The following is a 13,495-nucleotide window of genomic DNA, read 5'->3' as shown; positions in this document are numbered from 1 at the left end:
CCAGACCTCTCCTCCCCTCGTGTCCTACACCCAGACCTCTCCTCCCCTCGTGTCCTACACCCAGACCTCTCCTCCCCTCGTGTCCTACACCCAGACCTCTCCTCCCCTCGTGTCCTACACCCAGACCTCCCCTCCCCTCCTACACCCAGACCTCTCCTCCCCCGTGTCCTACACCCAGACCTCCCCTCCCCTCCTACACCCAGACCTCCTCTCCTCCCCTCGTGTCCTACACCCAGACCTCTGTGCGGCCGCCCTGCCTGTGAATCCCAGCCCCGCACTGTCTTATGATGTATTCACACTGCTGGGATTCCTGGGCATGCGCAGTGCGTGTCTAAGCCACTCACCCAGGTCGCAGTGCGCATGCCCAGGAATCCCAGCAGTGTGAATACATCATAAGACACTGCGGGGCTGGGATTCACAGGCAGGGCGGCCGCACAGGCGCAGTCAGCGAGACTGCATATGAGGACTGACGGGCAGCGCTCACTGCGCCTGCCCCAGGCATGACAGAAGAGCGCAGGCGCCGGCAGATTTCAGTGACGGCTGTGTGGCGTCTGCAGCGGGGGGGGGAGGCCCGCCTCCAGGACTGAAAACAGTTATTTCGGACAAATTGCGAAACGGATTATTTCTGCATTTACAGCACCAATAACTAAAAGAGCCACCTTGTCAGAATGCAGCATTACTGCCGCACAAAGTGGCTCTTTTAGTTTCAAACGCCTGGGGGGGTGACAGGTTCCCTTTAAAGGTGAGGTCCCTGCTGCCTGAAGCTTCCTGCAGAGTCCTCTATTCCCCCTGTCCTAAGACAGGTACCTGCATGACGGGCAGCTTGAGCCTTTTTACAGAGACTCTATCATGCCCCGGGCTCCTCAGGTGCTGCTGCATCTCAGGTGTGGTGCGGGCAGTTAACGTGTAGTGTCGTGCCCTCCGGTTCTGCTCTGTGTCCTAGAGTCTCACAAAAACCTCGGGCTCCCGGTTCCCTGTACTGCGCTTCAGCTCTGAGGGTGCCCTGCCACTGTTCCCCTCTGAGCTCCGTTCCTCTCCTGTGCTCCTTCCCTTCCGGCTACTCCACATACAACCCTTCCAGGTTATCTGTCCTTCCTGAGGCTGCAGCTCCCTCGTGGCTGCCAGGCCTCTCCGTCTGCACTCAGTTCCAGACTTCCTTCTACTTCAGTGTCTCTCCCAGACTAAACTTCTCCTCCAGGTCAGGATACATAAGGCCTAGGGAAGCTCCCCCTCCTGGCCTGGATTCAGAATGTGTTGCATGCCGGTGCCTTACCTTGTGAAGAGAACTCCATTGCCTCTGAGCATAATATTACCCTCCCCGAAGGGAAAGCAGCATCACTGCAGCAGCCGGTGACCTGGGGTGCTGCACCTATTATTACAGCACCACCTTTCTTGAGACCTTTACTGTCCTGTTACTAATATGAAGAAATAACACTGCAACATTGATTTGTTTGTACGATAATAGCAATATCTACCATATTTTTCTGACCATAAGACGCACTTTTTTCCTCCAAATTTGGGAGGAAAGTGTGGGTGCGTCTTATGGTCAGAATGTGGGGAGGGGGCAGCGCGGAGTGGGATCCACTGTGATCCCACTCGCAGGAGGCAGAAAAATGTCCTCACTGCCCAGAATCCAGCACTGGGGAAACCACTGGTCCCCATGATTAAAGTGCAGTGAATATTCATTAGCCGCTTCCCCGCCCACCTGTCAGCTGAGCAGGGAGCAGCCATTGAATACTCCTTCACTGAAACACACATGGTTTCCCCAGCGCTGGATTCCTGCAGGGAGATCTGTGTGTCCGGGAGAGAAGGAGGCAGCAGCAGTGGCCGGAGGAGACAAGATCGCCGCATACCTGCCTGGGCTGTGCTGGATGCTGGGGCATAAGGACCTGTGTGATGTCATGAAGAGGGCGGGCTGGAGCAGCACAGAGCCCTCCCTCTTGTGATGTCATCACAGATCCTTCAGACTCCCCACTAGAATCTGCAGCTTCCTCTTATGACCTGTGCTGTGGAGAGGCAACAAGAGGGAGAGCTCTGTGTGTGCGGTCATGGGAGGCTCCATGTGTCTAGCTGCCACAACTAAAAGGTTAGTCTTTACAACACACCATAAAGCACTCTGCCACTCCTGTGGTGCACTATAACTCCCAGCATGCCATAGAATTTGCAGGACATGCTGGGAGTTATAGTTCTCCCAATGGGGTCTTAAAGCAGCAGTCCAGTGTTATTTTGCAGTGCTGGAGTGGTGCTTTAAATATCAGCCATGTGCCCCGATTCTTATACTCACCCTCCAGCGTCTTATAGAACTTTACAGACACCACACTGGTCCCGAAGCTTCCAACATAATAACATACTATTATATATAATAACACCACATATAATAGTATGTTATTTATGTTATTACATTTTACCACAATTTTTTTTTGTTTTGCTTCAAATATTATTTTCCACCTCTAAAACCTGGGTGCGTCTTATAGTCCGGTGCGTCTTATAGTCCGAAAAATGCTGTATTTCTCTTACCCCATGACGGCACTAACGAGAGAGAGGGATCCGCCCTCAGGGACAGGAAACCCACAGGTTAAAAAGGCGGGACCTCTCCTCCACCTCAGTTCGGTTTCCTGTCCCCGACGGGGATCCCACAACTCACCATCCAGGAGTCCAGGGACCATCAGGCCGAGTTCAGGCAGCGGGGGGCCCTGCCACGGTCTCAGGTGGATTCCTCCCTGAGGGCGCGATCCGGGGTCGGCGGGCCTCGTAGATGCGCGCAGAGGGGAGGCAGTGAAGAGGATGCCGAGAAAGCCTGCCTCTTCCTTTTCAAAGGGATGATCGGCAATAGGTAGCGGCGGCTACCTGGAGGGTTTCTCCACCGATCCATAAGGCACACAGGAGTGGTGACGCCGGTCACTGACAGGAGAACGCTGGGAGCAGCGGCGGCTGCGGAAGCTCCGTCCCTCCTGTGAGCCGGCAAACAGTGAGCGCGCGCGCGGGGTTCGGCGACTTACTGCGCAGGCGTGGGGGTCACTTCCGGGGCGGCGCAGGGCACCTCTGGGTAAACCGGAAGTTGCCTGGCGCCGCTCCATTAGTATATATCCAGAAGAAAAAGGGGTATACCGCTGCTCAGAGATTACCACCATGAGTGGAATAGAGCAGTCGGTGGAAGAAATTTCACAGGCCCCTGTGACAAAGAACCCGAAGGAGCGCCATTCCTCAAGAAAACCCACGCAGCGCAGCAGCTCAGGATCCCAGCGTAGCAGAGGCTCTGGTGGATCCAGGAGGGAGACGGTGGTTCAAGTGGAGGAGGCATCCTCAAAGCCACAGCCGGTATCTTCCTCACATTAGGAGGGTAAGTGACCTCCGTGAAAGTGTAAATTCTAATAGGGGTTTATTGTTTCCTAGGGAAAGAAATGCCAGGGGAAAAGTAAACATAGAGTATGCCCGCTTTGTTCAGCAGATTTGCCGGATTCATGGGTTAAAAAACTCTGTGCGCCATGTATTAAGAACACCATTGATGAGGAGACACCAAGTTTCACATCTGAATTAAAAGATTTAATTAAAACCCAAGTAGCAGACGCATTAAAAAGCGTAAAAAACCGTAAAAGAAAACATAAAGAAAAATCTCCAGATTACAGCTCCAGCGAGGGAGATAGTATGAGTGGGGATTCTGATAGCTCTACAGCTTCATCATCCTCCTCCGCATCTTCAGAAAGCGCTCGCAACTGTTTCCCAATAGATGAAACGGATGCGTTGGTGAAAATGGTTAGGGCGACAATGGGTCTGGCAGACACTCGTTCCAAAAAATCTGTACAAGATCTTATGTTTAGTGGCCTGGAACAAAAGAAGTACAGAGTGTTCCCATTAAATGAAAAAATTCAAGCCCTTATAAAAAAGGAGTGGAAAAGACCAGACAAAAAAGTACTGTTAACACCCAAAAGGAAATACCCATTTGATGACCCAGCCTGCGCCTCATGGGGAAAAGCGCCAAAATTAGACGTCGCCATCGCGAAAGCCTCTAAAAAGTTCGCTCTGCCTTTTGAAGATATGGGGACCCTCAAGGATCCTATGGATAAAAAGGCCGATGTCTTCCTAAAAGGGTCCTGGGAGGCCGCCAGCGGGGGGCTAAAACCCGGTATAGCTGCTACGTGTACAGCTAGAGCACTAATGGTCTGGCTGGATCATTTAGAGACTCAATTAAAAAATAAAACCCCGAGAGAGTCTATACTAGACTCCGTGTCAGCGATGAGAGGGGCCGCTGCATATTTAGCAGATGCCTCAATAGACTCAGTTAGACTGACGGCAAGATCGGCTTCCTTCTCAAATGCGGCTAGGAGAGCATTATGGCTAAAGTGCTGGCCGGGGGACCTGCAAACTAAAGCTAAGTTGTGTTCCATTCCGTGTGAAGGTGAATATTTGTTCGGTCCCACCCTAGACGATGTCCTCGAAAAAGCGGTTGATAAAAAGAAAGCCTTTCCGGGATTCCTAAATCAATCTTATAGGCGGCCCTTTCGAGGAAGGAGGTTCACACAAAGACGCCCCCCAAAAAATCAAAAGGAGGGGTGGGAAGACAGAAAATTCAAAAGAGGAGGTTTCATGTTCAACAAGCCGGATAATAAAAAACAGCCACAATGAGGGTGTGCCCCAGGTAGGAGGGAGACTGACCCACTTTCTTCCAACCTGGGAAAAAATTTCTGGAAGTGCCTGGACTCTAAACATCATAAAGACGGGCCTAAAACTAAGCTTTCACACAATGCCACACAATCAGTTTGTGGTCACACCACGAAGAAAGTCAGAGATCGAGCAGCTAAGCATCCAGAGAGAAGTTCTCACTCTTCTGGAGAAGAAAGTCTTACAGGAAGTTCCACAACAGGAAGAGACGAGGGGGTTTTATTCTCCGCTCTTTCTTCGAACAAAACCGGACGGAACTTTCAGAGTAATTATAAATTTGAAACAACTAAACAGATACCTGGTAATAGAAAAATTCAAAATGGAGACAATAAAATCATGTGTCAGATCCCTTATCCCGTCTTGTTTCATGACTGTTATAGACTTAAAGGACGCATACTATCATGTGCCAATCCATCCGGATTTCCGGAAATATCTCAGGGTTGCAGTAATGATACAAGGGGAACTGAAACATTACCAATACAAGGCTCTTCCGTTTGGTCTAGCCATTGCCCCGAGAGTATTCACAAAATTAATGGCAGAAGTAATGGCCCATATAAGGGAACAAAACATATTGATTGTGCCTTATCTGGACGACCTCCTAGTGATGGGCAGTTCCTCTCTACATTGCAGCCAGCAACTAAACAGAGTGATGGTAGCCCTATCGAATCTAGGATGGTTTCTGAACCTGGAAAAATCCAGGCTTATCCCATCTCAAGTACAGTTGTACTTGGGGATATTAATAGACTCAACAAAGCAAGAGTGTCGTCTGCCAGAAGAAAAAGTATCCAACATGATACATCTAGTGAATCAGTTGAGTATCTCTCCTCTGATCTCTCTAAGGAGAGCCATGTCCATACTGGGATCAATGACATCCTGTATCCCAGCGGTACAGTGGGCTCAGAGTCACTCGAGAGATCTCCAGTGGGAAATACTAGAGGCGGTATCCCACGCAGGAGGAAATTTAGAAAAGCAATTAAAAATATCCTCTCGGACAAAAACTTCCTTAGCTTGGTGGACAGACCCGTCCAATCTCAGGAGGGGGGTTCCATGGGTATGGCCGGTCTCGATAATCCTGACCACAGACGCAAGCCCTTGGGGGTGGGGGGCCCACCTAAACAGGCAAATTGCCCAAGGTCCTTGGTCAGTAGAAGAAAAAGACCTTACTTCAAACATGAAGGAGCTTTTAGCAGTTCAGTACGCCATCAATCATTTTTTAACTTCCCTCCGTTCCCACCACGTGAGAGTACTGACGGACAACAGGGTGGTAGTAGCATATTTAAACCATCAGGGAGGGACGAGGTCTCAATCCCTAATGAAAGTGACAAATTTCATCATGTCACAAGCAGAAGCCAACTTGTCCTCCCTGACAGCCCTTCACATAAAAGGGTCAGAAAATCAAACTGCAGATTTTCTAAGCAGAACCCAATTAAAACAGGGGGAATGGGAGTTAAATACAAGTATATTCAAACGCATAGTGGATCTTTGGGGGGCCCCGGATATAGATCTATTTGCAAACAATCAAAATCGGAAAACGGAGGCCTTCTGCTCGATAGATCCTCGGGGGAGTCCAGTGGCCATAGACGCGTTGTTAATTCCATGGAAATTCCATCTAGCTTATGTGTTTCCTCCGATAGCTCTAATTCCCTTAGTCTTGAAGAAAATCAGGGAAGACAGAGCCAAAGTGATACTGATAGCTCCGTTCTGGCCGAAAAGAGTATGGTTCCCATGGCTACGCCTAATGTCCATAGCGGATCCATGGGTACTCCCAGATATCCCAGACCTTCTGCATCAAGGGCCAGTGAATCACCCTAAAATAAAAAGTTTGCACATGACGGCCTGGCTTTTGAAAGGGAACTGTTAACAAAAAGGGGGTTTTCTTCAAATTTAATTTCTACCCTGCTGGCCAGTAGAAAACCTATAACTACCAGAGCCTACGGCAAAGTCTGGAAAAAGTTCCTCTCCACGTCAGGAGTTATCCTATCAAATCAGATGCCAATTCAGGAAATCTTAGAATTTCTTCAAAAAGGTTTAGAGAAAGGCCTAGCAACAAACACGCTGAAGGTTCAGATTGCAGCATTGGGTGCCCTTTACAACCAGGATTTGGCGGGGAATCACTGGGTAAAAAGATTTATTAGAGCATCTACTAGGTCCAGACCAGTTATACATCTCACCGCTCCTCCCTGGGACCTGAACTTAGTCCTTTCAGCACTAACTAAAGCGCCGTTCGAACCTTTATCTCAGGCTTCACTAAAAATAATATCTTGGAAAACCTGTTTATTGGTGGCCCTAACCTCAGCTCGCAGGATTAGTGATCTGCAGGCCTTATCAGCCTACCCACCTCTAACCCAAATATTAGATGACAGAGTAATCCTCAAAACTGACCCTTCTTACCTTCCCAAAGTGGCGTCAAAATTCCACAGATCTCAAGAGATAGCGTTACCATCTTTTTGCCCCAATCCAAAAAACAAAAAAGAGGAGGCTCTACACACTCTAGATGTAAAGAGATGTCTAACACACTATCTATCAGCCACAAGGGAGTGTAGGAAAGGGAGGGCTCTGTTTGTCTGCTTTCAGGGACCAAATAAGGGTCACAAGGCATCGAAAGCCACGTTGGCGAGGTGGGTAAGAGATGCCATCAAGATGTCATATACCTCATCCGGGGAAAAAGTTCCAGACACAGTTAAGGCTCATTCAACCAGGTCGGTGGCAACCTCTTGGGCTGAACGTGGTGGAGCATCAATAGATCAAATATGTAGAGCAGCCACTTGGTCTTCCCCCTCTACATTCTTCAAGCACTATCAGCTTAATCTATCCTCTCCCTCAGACTTAACTTTTGGTAGGAGAGTTCTTGAGGCAGTAGTCCCACCCTAAAATTTTCATTCTTTGAAATTCTCTCGTTAGTGCCGTCATGGGGTAAGAGAATATCGTAGTTACTTACCGATAACGGTATTTCTCTGAACCCATGACGGCACCTGTATATTCCCTCCCTTCACGTATGGGTGTCCACACTACTTATAAATTAAGTCACGAGGTGTGCATAAAAAAAAAAAAAAAAAAAAAAAGTGTATATATATATATATATAGAGAGGAGCTTATATAAGTTATACAGTTATATTTTGTTGTGTAAAAATAACCAATTAAGTTACAGCAGAAATTCCCTGCAAGGCTCTGTAAACCAACTGAGGTGGAGGAGAGGTCCCGCCTTTTTAACCTGTGGGTTTCCTGTCCCTGAGGGCGGATCCCTCTCTCTCGTTAGTGCCGTCATGGGTTCAGAGAAATACCGTTATCGGTAAGTAACTACGATATTTGTGCATATTACCTGATTTATTCCAATGATCTATTGCTCCACAAGGATTCTAACAAATGATGCATGTTCCACCCTATGTCCTTCGAGTGTCACCTCTATGCATCCCATATTGTGACCTCTCTGCTTATTTTAATTGTTTAAAGTCATTTTTTATTCTGGATCTCTTCTGTGTTCGAACTTCGGTATACAGTGGGTGCGGAAAGTATTCAGACCCCTTTACATTTTTCCCTCTTTGTTTCATTGCAGCCATTTGGTAAATTCTATAAAGTTCATTTTTCCTCATTAATGTTCACTCTGCACCTCGTCTAATGTAGAATTTTTTGCCGATATGGCTAATATCTAAATGGTGTTTGTGTTCACCCATGCACTCAGAGATTAGCCATAGGTGAATGTTCACACTGGGCAGTTAGGTCGGGGACCCATCCGATTCATGAGATTACCAAGACGATGGTTGTTGGGCTCACACTATTTGGCCAAATTTTGTGCTAAACGTCTCGTGTATCTTTCCTAAATTTCAAAAGCCATTTTGCTCTTCCCACTTCATGTATCTCACATTGACTTCCTTTACCACAACTGAGTGCATCCATTTTCCTATTTTGATGTATAAGTTGCTTGTTTTGGTAGGCACCTGTTCAGACTAGATGTTTCATTCAGTCCATGGTAGTCTGTCATGGTCTAGTCTGCCCTATAGTGGCTTGAGGTATGTCTGTGGTGGACTGACCAGGTCTGTCACGGTCAGAGATGTGTCTGTGGTGGTCTGGCCTTGTTTATAGTGCCCTGAGGTTTGTTTATGGTGGTCTTGCTTAGTCCATAGTGGTCTGAGGTGTGTCTGTGTGGTGGTCTTTGGTGGCATGACGTGGCGGCCTGCTCCGTAGTCGTTTGGGATGTGTCTGTGATGTCCTGGTCTGTTGTTGTCTGAGATGTCTTTCTGGTGGTCTTGCTTAGTTCATAGTGGTCTGAGGTGTGTCTGTGTGGTCTGGCCTAGTCTCTTGTACTGTGTGAGGTGGCCTTTGATGGTCTTATCTTGTCTGATATGTGACTGTGGTGGTCTGGTCTGGTCTGTAGTGGTATGGAGTGTGTCTGTGGTGGTCTTTGGTGGCATGACGTGGTGGCCTGGCCTGTTTTGTAGTTATCTGTGGTCTGGCATGGTCTTTATGGGTTTGGAGTGTGTCTGTGGTAGTCTTGCATAGTCTCACCTGGTCTTTAGGGGTTTGGAGTGTGTCTGTGGTGGTCTGGCCTGGTCTTTAGGGGTTTGGAGTGTGTCTGTGGTGGTCTGGCATGGTCTTTAGGGGTTTGGAGTGTGTCTGGTGGTCTGGCATGGTTTGGCCTGATCTATAGGGGTTTGGAGTGTGTCTGTGGTGGTCTGGCATGGTCTTTAGGGGTTTGGAGTGTCTCTGTGGTGGTCTGGCCTGGTCTTTAGGGGTTTGGAGTGTGTCTGTGGTGGTCTGACCTGGTCTTTAGGGGTTTGGAGTGTGCCTGTGGTGGTCTGACCTGGTCTGTAGGGGATCGGAGTGTGCCTGTGGTGGTCTGACCTGGTCTTTAGGGGTTTGGAGTGTGTCTGTGGTGGTCTGACCTGGTCTTTAGGGGTTTGGAGTGTGTCTGTGGTGGTCTGACCTGGTCTTTAGGGGTTTGGAGTGTGTCTGTGGTGGTCTGACCTGGTCTTTAGGGGTTTGGAGTGTGTCTGCGGTGGTCTGACCTGGTCTTTAGGGGTTTGGAGTGTCTCTGTGGTGGTCTGGCCTGGTCTTTAGGGGTTTGGAGTGTGTCTGAGGTGGTCTGACCTGGTCTTTAGGGGTTTGGAGTGTGCCTGCGGTGGTCTGACCTGGTCTTTAGGGGTTTGGAGTGTCTCTGTGGTGGTCTGGCATGGTCTGTAGGGGTTTGGAGTGTGCCTGTGGTGGTCTGGCATGGTCTGACGTGGTCTGTAGGGGTTTGGAGTGTGTCTGTGGTGGTCTGCGAAGGGGTGATGAGCTTTACCTTTCGGGTTATTCTGTAGAAGGCGGTCACCATGCCCAATAACATCATTTTCAGAAGGACGATGGTGGCGTACGTGGCAAACGCCCGGAAAACCTCATTATCTGCCAACTGCACCATCCTGCAAGAGAGAAGAGGCCGGAGCATGAGCAGATCACCCTGACCCTGGGGGGCACAGCAGCTTCCTGCAAGAACCGCCGCCCCAGTGATAACCCTAATGGCGGAGGAGCTTAAGGGTGACCCAGTGGGGGGAGGCAACTGTATTATAGCTGCAACCAATCTATTACTCTGTGTTATCAGTCATTGATCTGAAGTACAAGACATGTAACAGCAGAATAGTGAGTGCAGCTCTGGAGGTGACTGGAGGATAAGACACGTTGTAACAGCAGAATAGTGAGTGCAGCTCTGGGGGTGACTGGAGGACAAGACACAATGTCACAGCAGAATAATGAGTGCAGCTCTGGAGGATAAGACACGATGTAACAGCAGAATAGTGAGTGCAGCTCTGGAGGTGACTGGAGGATAACACACGACTCTGTGGACAGGAATTGTCCCCGTGAGGCTTGCGCTACCATGCTGGAAAGCATGGAGCACTTCCTGCTTCATTGTCCCTTTAATACAGAGGTGTACAACGGGGTGGGCGCTTCCATTGGTTGGCCGCGGCTGGCCACTCTGTCCTATGCCGAGTGGGCCTATGGAGCGTTCAGAGACCTTGGGAGAAGGGACCGAGCCACTTTATTCTTAGTCAGCGCAGTGGTCAGGTATTTCACGTGGAACGCACGAGTTTTAGTTTCGACGCAGAGTAAAATCCTCCGAGTAGATGAAGTTTGTAGCAGCATCCTAGGTGCCCTGGTGAAGGTGCGTTCTCTGGAGTGTGGGGGTCTGGGTGCCCGGAGGGCGGCCCATCTCTGGAGGGGTTTCTCCTTCAGGGTGCCTTAGTCCGTTAGCGCTCCTATATCCTGGTGGTGGGCTGATTGTTATGGCTGGCAATCAGGCAACACAGCGTGCAGTAATCAGCGCACATACAGAGATCTGGCAATAACCAAAAACAATAGGACGAGCTCTGAGACGTGGAATCTCTGTAGACTGCAGTACCTGATCTATCCTCACACAACTATAAGCAGCAGTGGATTGCGCCTATCACTACCTATGCAACTCGGCACTGCCTGAGGAGCTGACTAGCCTGAAGATAGAAATACAAGCCTGACTTACCTCAGAGAAATACCCCAAAGGAATAGGCAGCCCCCCACATATAATGACTGTTAGCAAGATGAAAAGACAAACGTAGGAATGAAATAGATTCAGCAAAGTGAGGCCCGATATTCTAGACAGAGCGAGGATAGCAAAGAGAACTATACAGTCTACAAAAAACCCTAAAACGAAAACCACGCAAAGGGGCAAAAAGACCCACCGTGCCGAACTAACAGCACGGCGGGGCACCCCTTTGCTTCTCAGAGCTTCCAGCAAAAGTTAATAGCAAGCTGGACAGAAAAAACAGAAAACAAACTAGAAGCACTTATCTAGCAGAGCAGCAGGCCCAAGGAAAGATGCAGTAGCTCAGATCCAACACTGGAACATTGACAAGGAGCAAGGAAGACAGACTCAGGTGGAGCTAAATAGCAAGGCAGCCAACGAGCTCACCAAAACACCTGAGGGAGGAAGCCCAGAGACTGCAATACCACTTGTGACCACAGAAGTGAACTCAGCCACAGAATTCACAACAGTACCCCCCCCTTGAGGAGGGGTCACCGAACCCTCACCAGAACCCCCAGGCCGACCAGGATGAGCCACATGAAAGGCACGAACAAGATCTGGGGCATGGACATCAGAGGCAAAAACCCATGAATTATCTTCCTGAGCATAACCCTTCCATTTGACCAGATACTGGAGTTTCCGTCTAGAGACACGAGAATCCAAAATCTTCTCCACAATATACTCCAATTCCCCCTCCACCAAAACAGGGGCAGGAGGCTCCACAGATGGAACCATAGGTGCCACGTATCTCCTCAACAACGACCTATGGAATACATTATGTATGGAAAAGGAGTCTGGGAGGGTCAGACGAAAAGACACCGGATTGAGAATCTCAGAAATCCTATACGGACCAATAAAACGAGGTTTAAATTTAGGAGAGGAAACCTTCATAGGAATATGACGAGAAGATAACCAAACCAGATCCCCAACACGAAGTCGGGGTCCCACACGGCGTCTGCGATTAGCGAAAAGCTGAGCCTTCTCCTGGGACAAGGTCAAATTGTCCACCACCTGAGTCCAGATCTGCTGCAACCTGTCCACCACAGAATCCACACCAGGACAGTCCGAAGACTCAACCTGTCCTGAAGAGAAACGAGGATGGAACCCAGAATTGCAGAAAAATGGAGAGACCAAGGTAGCCGAGCTGGCCCGATTATTAAGGGCGAACTCAGCCAACGGCAAAAATGACACCCAATCATCCTGGTCAGCGGAAACAAAACATCTCAGATATGTTTCCAAGGTCTGATTGGTTCGTTCGGTCTGGCCATTAGTCTGAGGATGGAAGGCCGAGGAGAAAGATAGGTCAATGCCCATCCTACCACAAAAGGCTCGCCAGAACCTCGAGACAAACTGGGAACCTCTGTCAGAAACAATATTCTCAGGAATGCCATGTAAACGAACCACATGCTGGAAGAACAAAGGCACCAAATCAGAGGAGGAAGGCAATTTAACCAAGGGCACCAGATGGACCATTTTAGAAAAGCGATCACAGACCACCCAAATGACCGACATTTTTTGAGAAACGGGAAGGTCAGAAATGAAATCCATCGAAATATGTGTCCAAGGCCTCTTCGGGACCGGCAAGGGCAAAAGCAACCCACTGGCACGTGAACAGCAGGGCTTAGCCCTAGCACAAATTCCACAGGACTGCACAAAAGCACGCACATCCCGTGACAGAGATGGCCACCAGAAGGATCTAGCAACCAACTCCCTGGTACCAAAGATTCCTGGATGACCGGCCAGCACCGAACAATGAAGTTCAGAGATAACTTTACTAGTCCACCTATCAGGGACGAACAGTTTCTCGGCCGGACAACGATCAGGTTTATTAGCCTGAAATTTCTGCAACACTCTCCGCAAATCAAGGGAGATGGCAGACACAATGACTCCTTCCTTGAGGATACTCGCCGGCTCAGATAACCCCGGAGAGTCGGGCACAAAACTCCTAGACAGAGCATCCGCCTTCACATTTTTAGAGCCCGGAAGGTATGAAATCACAAAATCAAAACGAGCAAAAAATAACGACCAACGGGCCTGTCTAGGATTCAAGCGCTTGGCAGACTCAAGATAAGTAAGGTTCTTATGATCAGTCAAAACCACCACGCGATGCTTAGCACCCTCAAGCCAATGACGCCACTCCTCGAATGCCCACTTCATGGCCAGCAACTCTCGGTTGCCCACATCATAATTACGCTCAGCAGCAGAAAATTTCCTGGAAAAGAAAGCACATGGTTTGAACACTGAGCAACCAGAACCTCTCTGTGACAAAACCGCCCCTGCACCAATCTCAGAAGCATCAACCTCGAC

At 49.1% G+C, this 13,495-nt stretch overlaps 1 protein-coding gene across 1 annotated transcript in view; it reads right to left on the bottom strand.

Moving 5' to 3' along the window:
* MGST1 (microsomal glutathione S-transferase 1) overlaps positions 1 to 13,495 on the bottom strand; it is a 37,670-nt gene that overhangs the window by 19,518 nt on the left and 4,657 nt on the right. Inside the window, exon 2 of the mRNA XM_069762751.1 lies at positions 9,938 to 10,055. Coding sequence (XP_069618852.1) covers positions 9,938 to 10,054 — 117 coding nt within the window. The 5' untranslated portion in view covers position 10,055. The remainder of the gene's footprint in view (positions 1 to 9,937; positions 10,056 to 13,495) is intronic.

This window comes from Ranitomeya imitator, chromosome 4, assembly GCF_032444005.1.
Source record: "Ranitomeya imitator isolate aRanImi1 chromosome 4, aRanImi1.pri, whole genome shotgun sequence".
NCBI classification, from domain to species: Eukaryota; Metazoa; Chordata; class Amphibia; order Anura; family Dendrobatidae; genus Ranitomeya; species Ranitomeya imitator.
This window is presented reverse-complemented; position numbering and strand designations above follow the sequence as displayed.